Raw genomic sequence first — 13,101 nt, forward strand, 5'->3', positions numbered from 1 at the left:
AAACTTGGAGCCTCCCATATCTGTTCCAGAGATATTACACCCCGAGCAGATAACAGAGGCCCATCATTGGGCATGATCAGTATGCCGGAGCACATCCGTATGCCCCTCCAGGGATGGGTGAAGAACTACAAAGTCATCTTAAAATTAAAGCCAGCCCGCTCCCTCTTCTGAGGTTCCTCCATGCGGCACCACATCTCCCTGAATTAGAGAGCTTCTGTCAGGATGAGAGCCCCCAGGACACCCCGGAATCTCCTCCTCCTCTCTTTCTGCTGTTCTCTTCCTGTCCGGTGGACGTCTTTTCAGCTCAGTGTCGAACATCCTTCTTAGACTACAACTATATCACCAAGCCTCTGATCAATCCAGTTCACTCATTATGCTATAAATTTAGCAGAAGCTCTCCCTGCTGAGCCCTATTTTGACTTCAGTTACTCTAATCCGGGATTTGGGGGATAATTCCTCAATGTTTGTTTAGCGGTAGACCCAAGGATTGTTTCTGATATAGAGCCAGTGCATGAAAGATAATGTAATCTGAATATATTTTCGTTCTGCATGATTTGCATTTTTATTGTTTAATTAGTTTATTTTAGATCATGCAAGTTCGAAAGTCTGAGGTCACATTGAAGATCTAGGATTCAGAAAAGAAAAAAAAAAGTAAAACAATCATTTATGATTAAATTGTAAATTGTGTGTGCGTGTGTGTGTGTATATATATATATATATATATATATATATATATATATATATATATATAGATATAGATATAGATAGATAGATAGATAGATAGATAGATAGATAGATAGATAGATAGATAGAAATAGATATATATATATATATATATATATATATATATATATATATATACACACACACATAGATCTATTCGTTATGCTGATAATATAATTTGAAGTTGAACATTTGTCATTTAAAATAAAATAAAAATCATATTATTAAATGTTGTTATTATTATTTTTAATAGTTACATTGTTTCATATGAATCATTCAGTTAAAGTTTTAATTCAAATTTCCATCCTTAAAATGTTGAATGGAAATGTATGAAATTATTAAAATGCAAATAGAAGCATTTTCACTAATGGTCTCAGACTTTTGGGCCCCACTCTATGTGCATGTTAAAGATAGTCTACATGCACCTCAGCAGCATACATTGCAAATTAACTCACGTTTTCTCTATTTCTTTTGCATTTCTAGTAAATACAAAGAAAGAAGACAATGGAGAAGAGCAGCAGCTAAAAAGGAACAAAAAGGATAAAGGAAGAAAAGTGTCAATGAAAAAAAAACATACAAAAAGAAGTTAAGAGGAAATCCTTACACCGAGGCTGTCAGGAGAAGGCATTATATATCTCTGTGGGGATGCGAGACTGACGCAGTCAAGCTGTGGATGAAAAGAGGAGCTTAGCTTTCACCTGGGACAGCCTTTCGGGGTTGAGGAGAAGAGGAGAGGTCGTCATAAAACTTTTTATTTTTCTAAACTTTTTTAAGTTTATGGTTTCAAAAAGATGAGTGTATATATATCTATATAGCGATATATATGTATGTATAAATATGTTACAAAAAAAAGAAGTGAAAAAAAAACTAGCAACAGAGTTATGAATTAGTGCTGTAGGAGGGGGGATGGGGGTGTATTTGTTGGTACTTCACACCCACCACCCCCCTCCCACCGCAGACCTCCTTGTCCGGCCTTTCGCTAGGAGGGTCAAGGGGGCCGGGCAGAGAGGCTAAAGACCCACCAGACATGATTCCATGTGGCCCCTCTTCATCCAGTGCCCTTGAATATATGGCACAGCTGGGTCTTCCATCAGTAGGTGTATGTCATGGTTGAACTGCATTGCTTCCTTGGGGAAAAAGGCCTTTAGTCGCTAACATAGGGAGCTGTTATTCATCCTGTTTCGATGTAAGCAGACAAACTCGCATGGGACTCCAAATTTCAGTCTAACAGTACATCAGGTTGCTATTCAGGTGTCGCATGGAACAGGGCTCGAAAAGACACTGTAAATAAACCACCCGAGCCCAGTCTGTCTGAAGTAGGGAATGCACAGTCATCCTGCTGTTGTTTGTAGCACAATACGAAAGGTTTTACTGGGATGTGTGCGTGCGTGTGTTCTTGTGTGCGAGTGGTTACGGGCTGAAGGGGGCTTTATTAGAGTCATGTTGGGTCGCGGCGGCCCCAGAGCCCAGGGCTACCAAAAAGCATTTCATTGTAGTGTTGTGGAGGTGGCCGTGCTGTGTAGTAAACACTTTTGTATGTGGTGTCATGAGGCTACAAATTAAGAAAATTGGAGCTGTCTTCTCGGTATTGTCACGGGAGTTTCACTATCCATCTTGAAAATGGGTTCCTGCCCACCGCAAGGTGGAAAACAATGTGCCAGTTTAGTCATACGGTTGCGAGCAAAGTTTTATTAAAAATCGATTACCTTTCTACTTCTAACGAGCTCCATTTCAGTGACACATCCTTATATATTTAAACGTTGTACTAATTACATGCTGCTCAGCGTGGTCAACGTCGATTGTAGCCATTTACTAATGTTGTATTATTGTATTACCACTATGAAAAACATTTATATATGGATATATCTATTTGTGACTTTGCGACCCTTCAAAAAGGATTGTACCTTTTTCTCAATATTTTTTTTTGATGGTGGTGGTCCAGGTTTATTTTCGGCGGCGATTTATGCAAGTACTGAGTGATTTTCACTCGTGTGGCGTTGTTCTGTTCGTCTCTATCTTTAGTTCAGCTACTGAATGTAATTCAACTTTTTATGTACGTCTTTGTTTTTTAAGCAGTACTTTGTAAATGTGGACATGGTAAACCGATTCTTTATTCTGAAGCCGGACCTGATGGAGATATTGTACGGTCCAGCTGACACCTCTCTTTTATAACAGGAGCACTCCAGCTGGCCGACGGACATTATCATGACCCTGCAGGACTATGGCAGAAAAGACATAAGACGATTGGATGAGACAGAGCAGAATTATGCTCTTTGGTTTTTACCGACATTCATTTTCCTCTGTTGTTTTTTTCTCTTTATGCAAATGGTAAAACAGTTGACCCACATTCAAAAGAGGTGTCACTCTATAATCGATGATGGACAGCAGTATGTTATCCTGAGAAAGAAATGCACTGTAAAAAAAAAAAAAAATGTTGGTGAGTTGGCTAAAAATGTGCTTCATTTGTTAACATCTAAATTGACTGGTTTTATTCAGGTCAACATTTTCATATTTAACAGGACCGAATCAACCTGCAAGCAAGTGGGTCAGATCAGGAAGAAATGCGTCTATAAAATAACAACTGCACGTTTTCCTGCTTTTTACAGTGTGTATTTTGGCTCAGTGAGAAGGAATGGTACATTTAATAGATAGCCCACCTCTACAGACAGCATTCCCAAGCTTTGCAAAATCATGCGCTTCCTCGGACTCAGGTGTTACATGACAGAACTGATGTGTTCCCTTCCATAGGTAATGATGTTACACTTTCTTGCTGCATTTTTCCTCTCAGAACAATACTTTATTTTCTACAAAACTGGTGACTCCTATCTCAGTGACTGTACTACTTTGTTAACCGAAGGATCATGGGAAACAGTTTGCTGGGTCAGATAGCGACGGGAACTTCAGTGAAGACGTGTTGTTTCAGGGACTCTAAAATCCAAGTGACGGATTCTGCTCTGGAAGAGACTGTGACTGAACAACCTAACAAAACGATGTCAATTCTACAGAGATCTGAGACCTCTGGGTTTATTTCTTTGCTTTAGTCTGTATGAGACATTACTTGTTTACATGTCCTGGTTTTTTCGACCCTGCTGTGAGGTATATATCAGCTTTTGCACTGTATTCTTTGGCTTGTTGTCTTCCCTCTACTCTCTGTTTCCTATCAAACAGCCCATTACCTGAGCACCAAAGTCATTCGCCGTCTTCCTCGACCCAAAGCAGAGAACCAATGCAAACTGTAATCTGCTTATAGTTTATTGCCAGAACGACAATGAAACTCAAGTGCATGTATCTGCCACTTGTTCCTCCATACGAAACATCCTTCAGATCTACACTGGTCGTCTGCTCTAGATATTAGGGCAGGTGTGAGACCAGCTATGCAGCTCACCTGTGTCTGCACAGTTCCCTTGAACTTCATTCAAACACAGTCAAGCCAATGGAAACGACAAACTTATCTTGGCAATTGCTTTTCCCAACACAAAAAAGGAAAAAAGATGAACTCCTGCCAACATGATTTTCCTCATCGCCATTGCCAGATCCCTGAAGCACAAGAGTTTGAATGGAAGTCATGTTAGTTGTCTCAGTGATAGTTACCCTCCATGTAGTGTGTGTGTGTGCGTGCGTGCGTGGGTGTGTGTACATGTGTGTGCTTCCAGCTCTTTTGTTTTCTACTGAAAATATACAAAAGCTACTTCCTCTGTCATCTCAATATAAAATGTATTATATTAAAGGTTCTCTACATGTGCAACACAAGCTCTACGCAACAACAAATCTATCATTTGGGGTTTTATTTTGTTTTCATTTTCTCTCATTCTTTTTCAAATTTTGAAGTTGTTCCAAATACATAAGCGCAAAAAAAAGAAAGCAAAAACACTTAGAAAAAAAAAAGAAACCAATATAAAGTATTCTATTCAGAATGAAATGACGAAACTTCTGCTGTCCTGGATCTGTACTCTAAATTTCAGTTTTCTTTCTGTATGCATCCAATGTGCTTCAAACAACCAGAACTGTTTATTAATGAAATCATTATATTATTATGATTATGATTATTATTATTACTATCATGATTAATATGGTTATAAATAAATATTTCTTTCTTCAATAACAGAGACTCAAATCTCTGAGCTTGGCATCTGAATTATGAGGGCATTTACTCTACATGTACACTAAACATACTTTATATAACGTAGTCAAAATACACAATTTGTTAATCAGAGCTCACTGAAATACTCGACTCTGATTGGTCAATCATGCGTTATCTTGTTTTTTCAGATATAGAATTGTTTAATAGCACACAATGTGTAATTAGTATATGGCACGTTTTTAAAAAGAAGCCTAATGTAATTGAATTAGAAGGGAACATAAAACATTCATAAATTATAGACAATGTGAAACCACACATAAATCCATTTTTCTCATAGTTTTCATAATTTATCATAGTCAAAGACACTTTTTTTTAAACTCATGCTGATTACAACAAAACTAGCTCATTGAAGGGACTGTACCAACTTTGATTAGTTAATTGTTATTAATGCTAAAGATAAAGACAAGCTTCTGCACTCATTAAGACAGCTACTTGATTTGTTTTAGAATTAACTGGTATTTTAAAAAAGTAAATGAGTCAGTGCCTCACTCATTAAAGTCCTGAATGGATCAGTGTTTTTAATGAATCCTCTGAATAAATTATTAAATGACTCATAAAGATGGTGAAATGTTTTGCTCCTGAATGAATTAATTTGTTTGAATGAATCAGATGATTGTATGATTCAAATGACTCTTTCATTTGTCACCACCAATTGCTGTGCTTATATAACCTGCAGAAAGAGTCACTGAAAAAAATCCCATTATTAATACACATACTGAGTAGGAACAACAGGGATCATTTAGAACACGAATTAGTCACTAAAGGTGTTGGTTCTTAAATACAGCAAATTAAATATTAACAATGACTGACTGGAAATAAATGGCATTTAAAGTATAATTTGACCTTCTAAAAGAGCTGCTGAAAAATATTTGACCCGATTTGTCGTAGGTCCTCCGGTTTATATCACTGCCAGTGATAAGTTGTAGAATTAAGAGTGAAAGGGATGATGGGAGTTCTTGGCCAATTTGTCTTTTGTTCCCTTAGGGCCACAAGACAAAGTGGTCCTGTCCATCTCCACAATGATCATTTACCTACACAAAGCAAACGAACCATCGATCCCACCTGCACCCTACAAAACAGCACAAAGATGTTCACATACCTACGCTAACGAACAGCTTTCCACCTCCAGCATTGATCCCATGGTTCAGTTCTTTGTCATCCCCTCATTACACAGGCTGTGAAAGGTCTCGTCCAATCAAACAAGACTTTACACCTCGTCCGGAGGTCACCAGAGGAACCTCTTGGAAAAAGGAACAAATGAGAAGATTGCTCTTGAAGAACAATAGCACGAAGCCTTAGTTTTATCTCTTCGTCTCTTTCAAATGACAGTCTTTATATTTGTCAAAGAAAGAAGCCAAACTCAAGCTGATTTGAAATGCAAACCCGCATGATCCAGCTTCGGCAAATATGTTTATATTAAATAAGTATGGTCTTATATGTTATATAAGAACAGGAAAGAAAGGAAAATGTACAATTTAAAAGAAAGAATCCAGTCATTCTTGACCACATACCTTCAAAAAGTCTTCAAATAAATAGCAGAATTAAGAACAGACGGGCAGTTCAAGCATCTTGGCATTTCTCCATCCCTTCCTGCACGAGAAAACCACAGCTCAACCAGTCATCTAAATCCCACTGTCAATTCTGCCTATGTAGAAATCATCCATTCATGGCCTGGTTGAAGAGTTGGTTCACTCTGGCCTTACATTGTGACTGACAGGCTTGACAAGCAAAGTTTCAGACACTACCCTAACCCTGCCAGCGGGACACAAAAGCCGCTATTCCCAGGATGAAAACTATTAAGAGTACATGCTAGCTTGCCCCCTTGTGCTCTGCAAGACTTGTGTTAATTACACATGAATATCGCATGTAACAACAGGCTATATCCTTTCATCTGAGCTCGGCGCGAGAGAGAGCAAGCAAGCAACGGAAGAGGGAAAAAATGGCAGCGCATTAATACTAATCACTGGTGCGGTAAATTAATTTCGGATTGCTTCTCTGGGTTCGTACAAAATTGTTTTGTTGAGGGGAAAAAGGAGATTAAAGCTTTAATTATACTTGGTAATACATTCCACAAAATAAATCCCCCCTATTTAAAGGGTCTCTTTCGATGCGGTAATGTGGTGTCTGTCACAAGGCAGGGTTATAATGAGACCCAGCAGACGAGGTGTTCACCCATTTCTCATTTTAAATTGAGCAGAAAAAGAGTAGTTTTGCAAGTCATTTAATTATTTGAATTTTTTTAATGATTCAAATATATATAAACATCATTTGGAAATATAGAACAATCATTTTACGTTTAAAGAAATAATAATTATGAAAGTAACATTTTGCAAGGAAAAGAAATAAAATAATTGTTGGCTTAATATGAAAGCCATTTTCATAAAACACGTTTTTGGCTAATATAAAAATCTTTAATCTTTCAAGGTGATGGCGAAAGGAGCAATTGTGCAAAATTCTGTCAGTAAACTTTACAAATGATATCATTTACTGAGTAGCATTCATTAACAGTTATGAAGAATTTTAAAAACAACTTTTGGACGGAGGAATGTTTTGTCAAAGAAGCCAGAATCATTTTCATTCTATGTCTTTATCACTGCTTAAGCAGGCATTTGAACTAACTTTATGGTACTTTTATATGTGTTTATGTGCGTTTCACTTGAAAAGACCATTTCAATTCAAGGCTCAGTAAATGACAATATTAAAGTAAATTTCATATTTGTTCTGCTTTTGAAACACAGAAAGTACATAGGAATTAAAACAATGTAATCCAATGTATGTCTCAACTTTTAACTTTGCATAATGTTGGCTTTTCCTTGTAAGTATCAGCTAAATAAATAAAAATAAATCCCCATCACTGGGGAGGAAGATTATCTGTGAATGTATTGTAAATTTTGGTTTGTTCAGCAAAACTTTATATTTATATATTTTTCAAGTCAAAATCTCTTTGTAAATGTTCCAACAGAAAAAAAGAAAATCATACAGGTTTGGAACAACATGACATAATTAAAATTTTTGACTGATATGATTAAATATTCGGTGCAGTTAACACTTGACCACATAAAGAACCAGTATATCCTCTACCATTTAAGAGCTTTTGTCATCACTATTGAATCTTGAGAAAATCCTCACGCGATTTTTATTCCTTTCTTTTACCTGGCAGTTTGATAAGAACCCAGAAAAAGCAGTCATGGCGATGTCTGGCAAAGTAAAACCACAGAAATAAAGAAATATCAAGGGAGAATAATAGAGATGGAGCGAGTGCATCAGGAGAACGAGAGGAAGTAGACTCTACTTGGACACGGCTGAGATTACAGACTCAAATGAGAGTAAATATTTACTAAGGGCTCGACGAGAGCAAGAGGGAGCATTCAGTCATCAAATAAACAAGCACAAACACAGATACACACACTCACTTTCTGCCCAGTGCTTGCTCCGTTGCTGGAAGATCTCATTAAATGCAGGTCAACTTTTGTCTGCCCACCTCTGGGTTCAGACTTCACTAATCTGCCATCACAACTGCATTGTCTAGCATTACACACACACACAGATTTCCAGACACAAGAGCAAACACGCACTTGCTCCCCAGCGTGTGCTCTGTCTACAGGTCTCCAAATCCCGCCACAAACAAACCACAGCAACACTGCTGATCTACTGCTAGCTTTCAGCACAGACCAGGAAAAAGAGAGTGACAGAGGAGTAATACTGCCTGCTTTCATTTCACTTGAACCCTCATGTGAATTCTTCCCCTTAGATACATTCAGGCTGCTTAATGAGAAATGGGTTGAAGCGAGCAAAACATTTCTTCTTGGACAGTCCCAGTGTATCTACTGTGTATACATGAATATACATTACAAACATGTGTTTTTGATTTGAGAGGTCAGCCATGGTGATGTTTTTGTAGAGGAAATGTATATATTAGCAGCATAAATTAGCACCACAATGTATTTGAAATGGAAAATAGATAAATCCAAGAGTTATATATATATATATATATATATATATATATATATATATATATATATATATATATATATATATACATACATACATATATATAATGTATTTTTTATATTTATATAATTTATATGTTTTTTTTATTTATGCTGTTATTCAGTCATTAACTTTGAAGACTTGGAATATAGTACAAGACCACATTTATAATGCTTTTGCATCTTTTTTTGAAGCCTCGTCAACACCATTCATTGTAATTGCATGAAAATGCACAGCCAACATATTCATAAAGTCCCTTTTTGTGTTTTATAGAAGAAAGAACGTCATATAGGTTTGGGATGACATGAAGGTGAGTTAATGATGGTAGACTTTTCATTTATGGGGAAACTATCCCTTGAAGCAGTAAGGATTTGTCTTTTCGTTGTCAGGAGCTGGAAGTATTAGTTGTGTTTACTCCAGCTTTGTGACGAATACTCCTGTTTAAGGAAGCTCATCTGTCTGAGTCACACTCCGTCTAGTTTCAGCTGGCTTACAGCACCGCCTGTTTAAAATGGAAGCGTACAGTCATAGTAATTCTGGCTGGGTTTATTACATTATTGTTATTCTGGTTCAGTTGAAGAACGCTTGACTGTTAGAGTAACATCATTACCCAGGCCATGAAGTACCAGTCATGTTTAACAGAATCTGAAGGGAATGGTGAATAGACAATTGGATATTAATTGCACACATTTAAATATTCGCTGAATAAAATGGATTATAAAAAAAATGAATAATATGTAATGTAGAATTATCACTGCACCCTTTCTCCCTCTCTAGTCCTTTTGCTCTCTCCTTCTTTCTTCCATTCAATTTTTTTTCAAATGCCCGGAGGTCCATGGAGGGTTTTTCTCTTCCTTACTGCTGTTTAAAGAGATCACATAAAATAGAGGGAGAGATGCAGGGGGAGCTGTAATAGTGCTGGAATATTGTAACTATGGTGACGAGCAGCCCAGTGATATCCTTCCTCTAGCTTTATTATGGGAGTTTATCATGACCGTTGTCAAGTTGAAATCACTCAGGCTCAGGAGTTCAATGCTTCTTCTGCCTTGAGTGGTCTGGGTGGTCTTGAGTGGTTGGTGGACTTCTAAATGAGGAAGCAAACCCTTTGTTCGTTTTTTTATTTTTATTTATTTATTTAAAGTAATGATAAATGTTGTAATAAAAGTAATGCTAAAAATAAATGTTGTAATTTTAAACGTTCTATTTAAAGAACAAAAATTTTCCATTTCACAAAAGTATTAAGCAACTGATTTGAACTTTGATAAAAGTAAGAAATGTTTCATGAGCACCATATTCGTGTTTTTACTGTATTTTGGTTAAATAAATGCACCGTAGTTGAGCATAAACACAATATAATCTTAACAACACCAAACTTTTGAACGGTATAGTGTAAATGTCATAAAAATGCATTTTGTGTGCGTGTGTGCGTGTTGCCAGGTTTTTATAGTAAACTGATTTTTGATGGATATCATGGTTTATTGTACATGTAAATACACTCACTATAGATGAGTCAATCAATGATACCGTACTGTCATCAATACTATATTTATTGTGCTGGTTTAAACATACTTTTATTCAAATCAAAATGACATTGCTTCAGAATTAAAAATGACAAGAATACATTGCAAAGCAGATTTCATATATCTTTTGTTTGTTACAACTACATGTTGTTTTTACAGTAATCTTTAATTTAACCAAGCTCAGTGTTTGCTAACAACCAGTTGTGTCACAAATCTTGATTTCAAGTGAGTTCATTTTATTTTGGAGGTGACTAAAAGTGGTCTTCATAGGTGAGGTACTTTCTAGTTAGTCCAGTCATTTCCACCAGTTTAACCTATTCAGGCCAATAAGCAGACTGGCTTTGAACATCAAAGGTAGAGGGAAAAAAGATTCACAGTGCAGTCAGTCAATCATAGTGATGTGAAGGCACTGAATCCTCTCGCCTGTCCTTGCCTTTATCTTTCTCATTTTTATGTGTTTGAAGATTTGTGAGAACACGATGAGTAATGCTACATTTTTTAAAAACAGACCTCATAGACCCCCCACCTCATACTTCATACTGTTTGTTTTGTTGTATATTTGTAATATCTGTTATTTTTATCTCTGCATCTTTATATCTTCTCATCTGCAATAGGCACTGCCTCTTCTGATAAAATGCCTGTAAAGACAAGAAACTCGTCCTGAAACCCTTTCAACTGAATGTGCATTGAAATGTGATTGTCTGTCCAAGACCGAGATCATTGACCAAGATTTCAGTCCTTTTAAGCACAAGTAGAAGCCCTGAATGAGCTTGCCCTAGTTGTTTGACAAGAAATGACGGGAGTCTGGCTCCATGAATTAACCGGGCACAAGCAGGACTACTGGGAAAGGAGAAGAACATGTCCATCCCTGCCGAACAGAGCAGCCACATGTCTTGACCCACTTCGGTGTGTTTTGAAAACAGATTCTCAGAATTTAAAAGAGTCCTTTATACTGTACGTGAGTGTTTAGAGGCCTCAGAATCAGAGGATATATTCATTTCCTCTATAAATGAGCTTATATATTGGCATTTTTCGTTGGGTTTTAACATGGGAGCAATGGACCATTATGTGGGTGAATTACATGGGTGAAAACAAGATCACATTTTACCCCAAAATCAAGAAAAAAATTTATAAAAAAAAGAAAAATAGATAATTTTAGATGTTTTTCATAATAATGCAAATTTCTCATTTCCATTTTGCATTTGGAATTATTTATTTTTGTATTTATTCATGTAATTCCCATTATTCTCATTGGTGATTCATATTACGGTACTACACTTTATTTAAACTGGCATAATTTAAAGCGAGCACAACAAATGCTATAGCATTATGCTAAAAAAAACTTCATAATTTGTGATTATATAATTGTTTTTGTTTACAGTCATGTACTTCGGAATGAATATAAACTTTTTTATTTTCTTTTTGTTATTTGTATACTTAAAAAAAATAACCTTCAATACGTTTTTTTCAAAAATCTCTTTACGCCATTGTTCTTCTTTTGATTCGAGGGTGAAATGTGACCTATGAAATTGTGAAATTCACCCGTATGAAGTGTTTTTTCATGCCACACAAACTGCAAGTATCACACATCAGCCAAAATGTTCAGAATCAAGCAGTCGAACAGTCTAAAAGAGCGGGGGCTTGAGTAATTCACTCAGCGCGCTGACTCAGTCACTCTCTTGTTAATTAATGAAATTGCTTGAGCGGTTTCAGGTTGGTGACTCATTGGACTGGTACGCTCATTGATATCTTCCTGTAGAGCGTGGGCGTCAGGCAATGTGCAGAGCCACCACACTGGATTGAGTGCTGAGCGCATGTGCTCGCATGGCATGTTTATCCACTTCATTATTTAGTGTTAATTAAGTTGGAAGCCTTCACCAGTAAGGCAGAACAGTAGCATCTGCTGCGGGACAGAGAAAAAGAGGGGCGGACGAGCCTGTGAATCTGAGACGAGGGGGCCACTTTCACAACCAAGAGGAACGGAAACGAGCGCCAACGTGATAAGTCTTTAGTGGACCAATTAATGAAGTATGTAAGGTGGGGAGGGGGCGATGGGACAGGACAAAGCCCTGGCATCTGGGTGGGAAGCACATTACAAGAGCCTATTCTGCTGTTTGAACACCCATAAAAGGTGCATTAAAAAAGGGAGGCCCCCTTTAACACTTCCCTGTTGTGTGCTAGTCATCCCTCTGCGCATGGGCATGACCATGGAGCAAAAGTGTCCATTAAAGGTTTAATGGTCCTACACTCATAGGACGGTCGCCCCACACTCCCCAAAGTCCCCGGACTCTAATCGTCCGCAATTAAAAGGGAATCATGCGGGCAAAATAACTGGCCAAATGCACCTCAGAGAGAACTTGTCAAGAGACAGAGGGGACCTCTAATGGTTTTTGAATGTAAATATTTGTTGACTTCAGCAACAGGGCTGTGCAACTTTAAAATCTGATTGAGGGGAACCGGAGGAGCTCTTTCTTAAGCCAAATGTAATTATTTCCAGTGCCGAAAAACTTTTCTCTCTGTAGAAGTGCCCTCTGAGGAGCTGCTGTTAATGTTTATTTGTGCTGAGAAGAGGGAGCACATCTCTACGTTTGGTTTTCAGAGTCAGTAACCGGGAAAAACCACAAGAGAGGTCAAAGGTCACTTCAGTCCACAATCACTCCTTATTTATTATCAGTCTTTCTTGCCTACTTCTACCCACCCAGTCCTGTCCCAACCCATCAAGCCCCT

General features: G+C 37.4%; 1 protein-coding gene across 1 annotated transcript in view; it reads left to right on the forward strand.

Moving 5' to 3' along the window:
* The window catches only part of LOC128025396 (RNA binding protein fox-1 homolog 3-like), a 388,629-nt gene extending 383,804 nt beyond the window's left edge, over window positions 1-4,825 (forward strand). Inside the window, exon 16 of the mRNA XM_052611730.1 lies at window positions 1,207-4,825. Within this exon, the coding sequence (XP_052467690.1) occupies window positions 1,207-1,209 (3 nt within the window). The 3' untranslated portion in view covers window positions 1,210-4,825. The remainder of the gene's footprint in view (window positions 1-1,206) is intronic.
* Window positions 4,826-13,101: the final 8,276 nt, after the last annotated feature.

Source organism: Carassius gibelio, chromosome A12 (genome assembly GCF_023724105.1).
Source record: "Carassius gibelio isolate Cgi1373 ecotype wild population from Czech Republic chromosome A12, carGib1.2-hapl.c, whole genome shotgun sequence".
Classification (NCBI taxonomy): Eukaryota; Metazoa; Chordata; class Actinopteri; order Cypriniformes; family Cyprinidae; genus Carassius; species Carassius gibelio.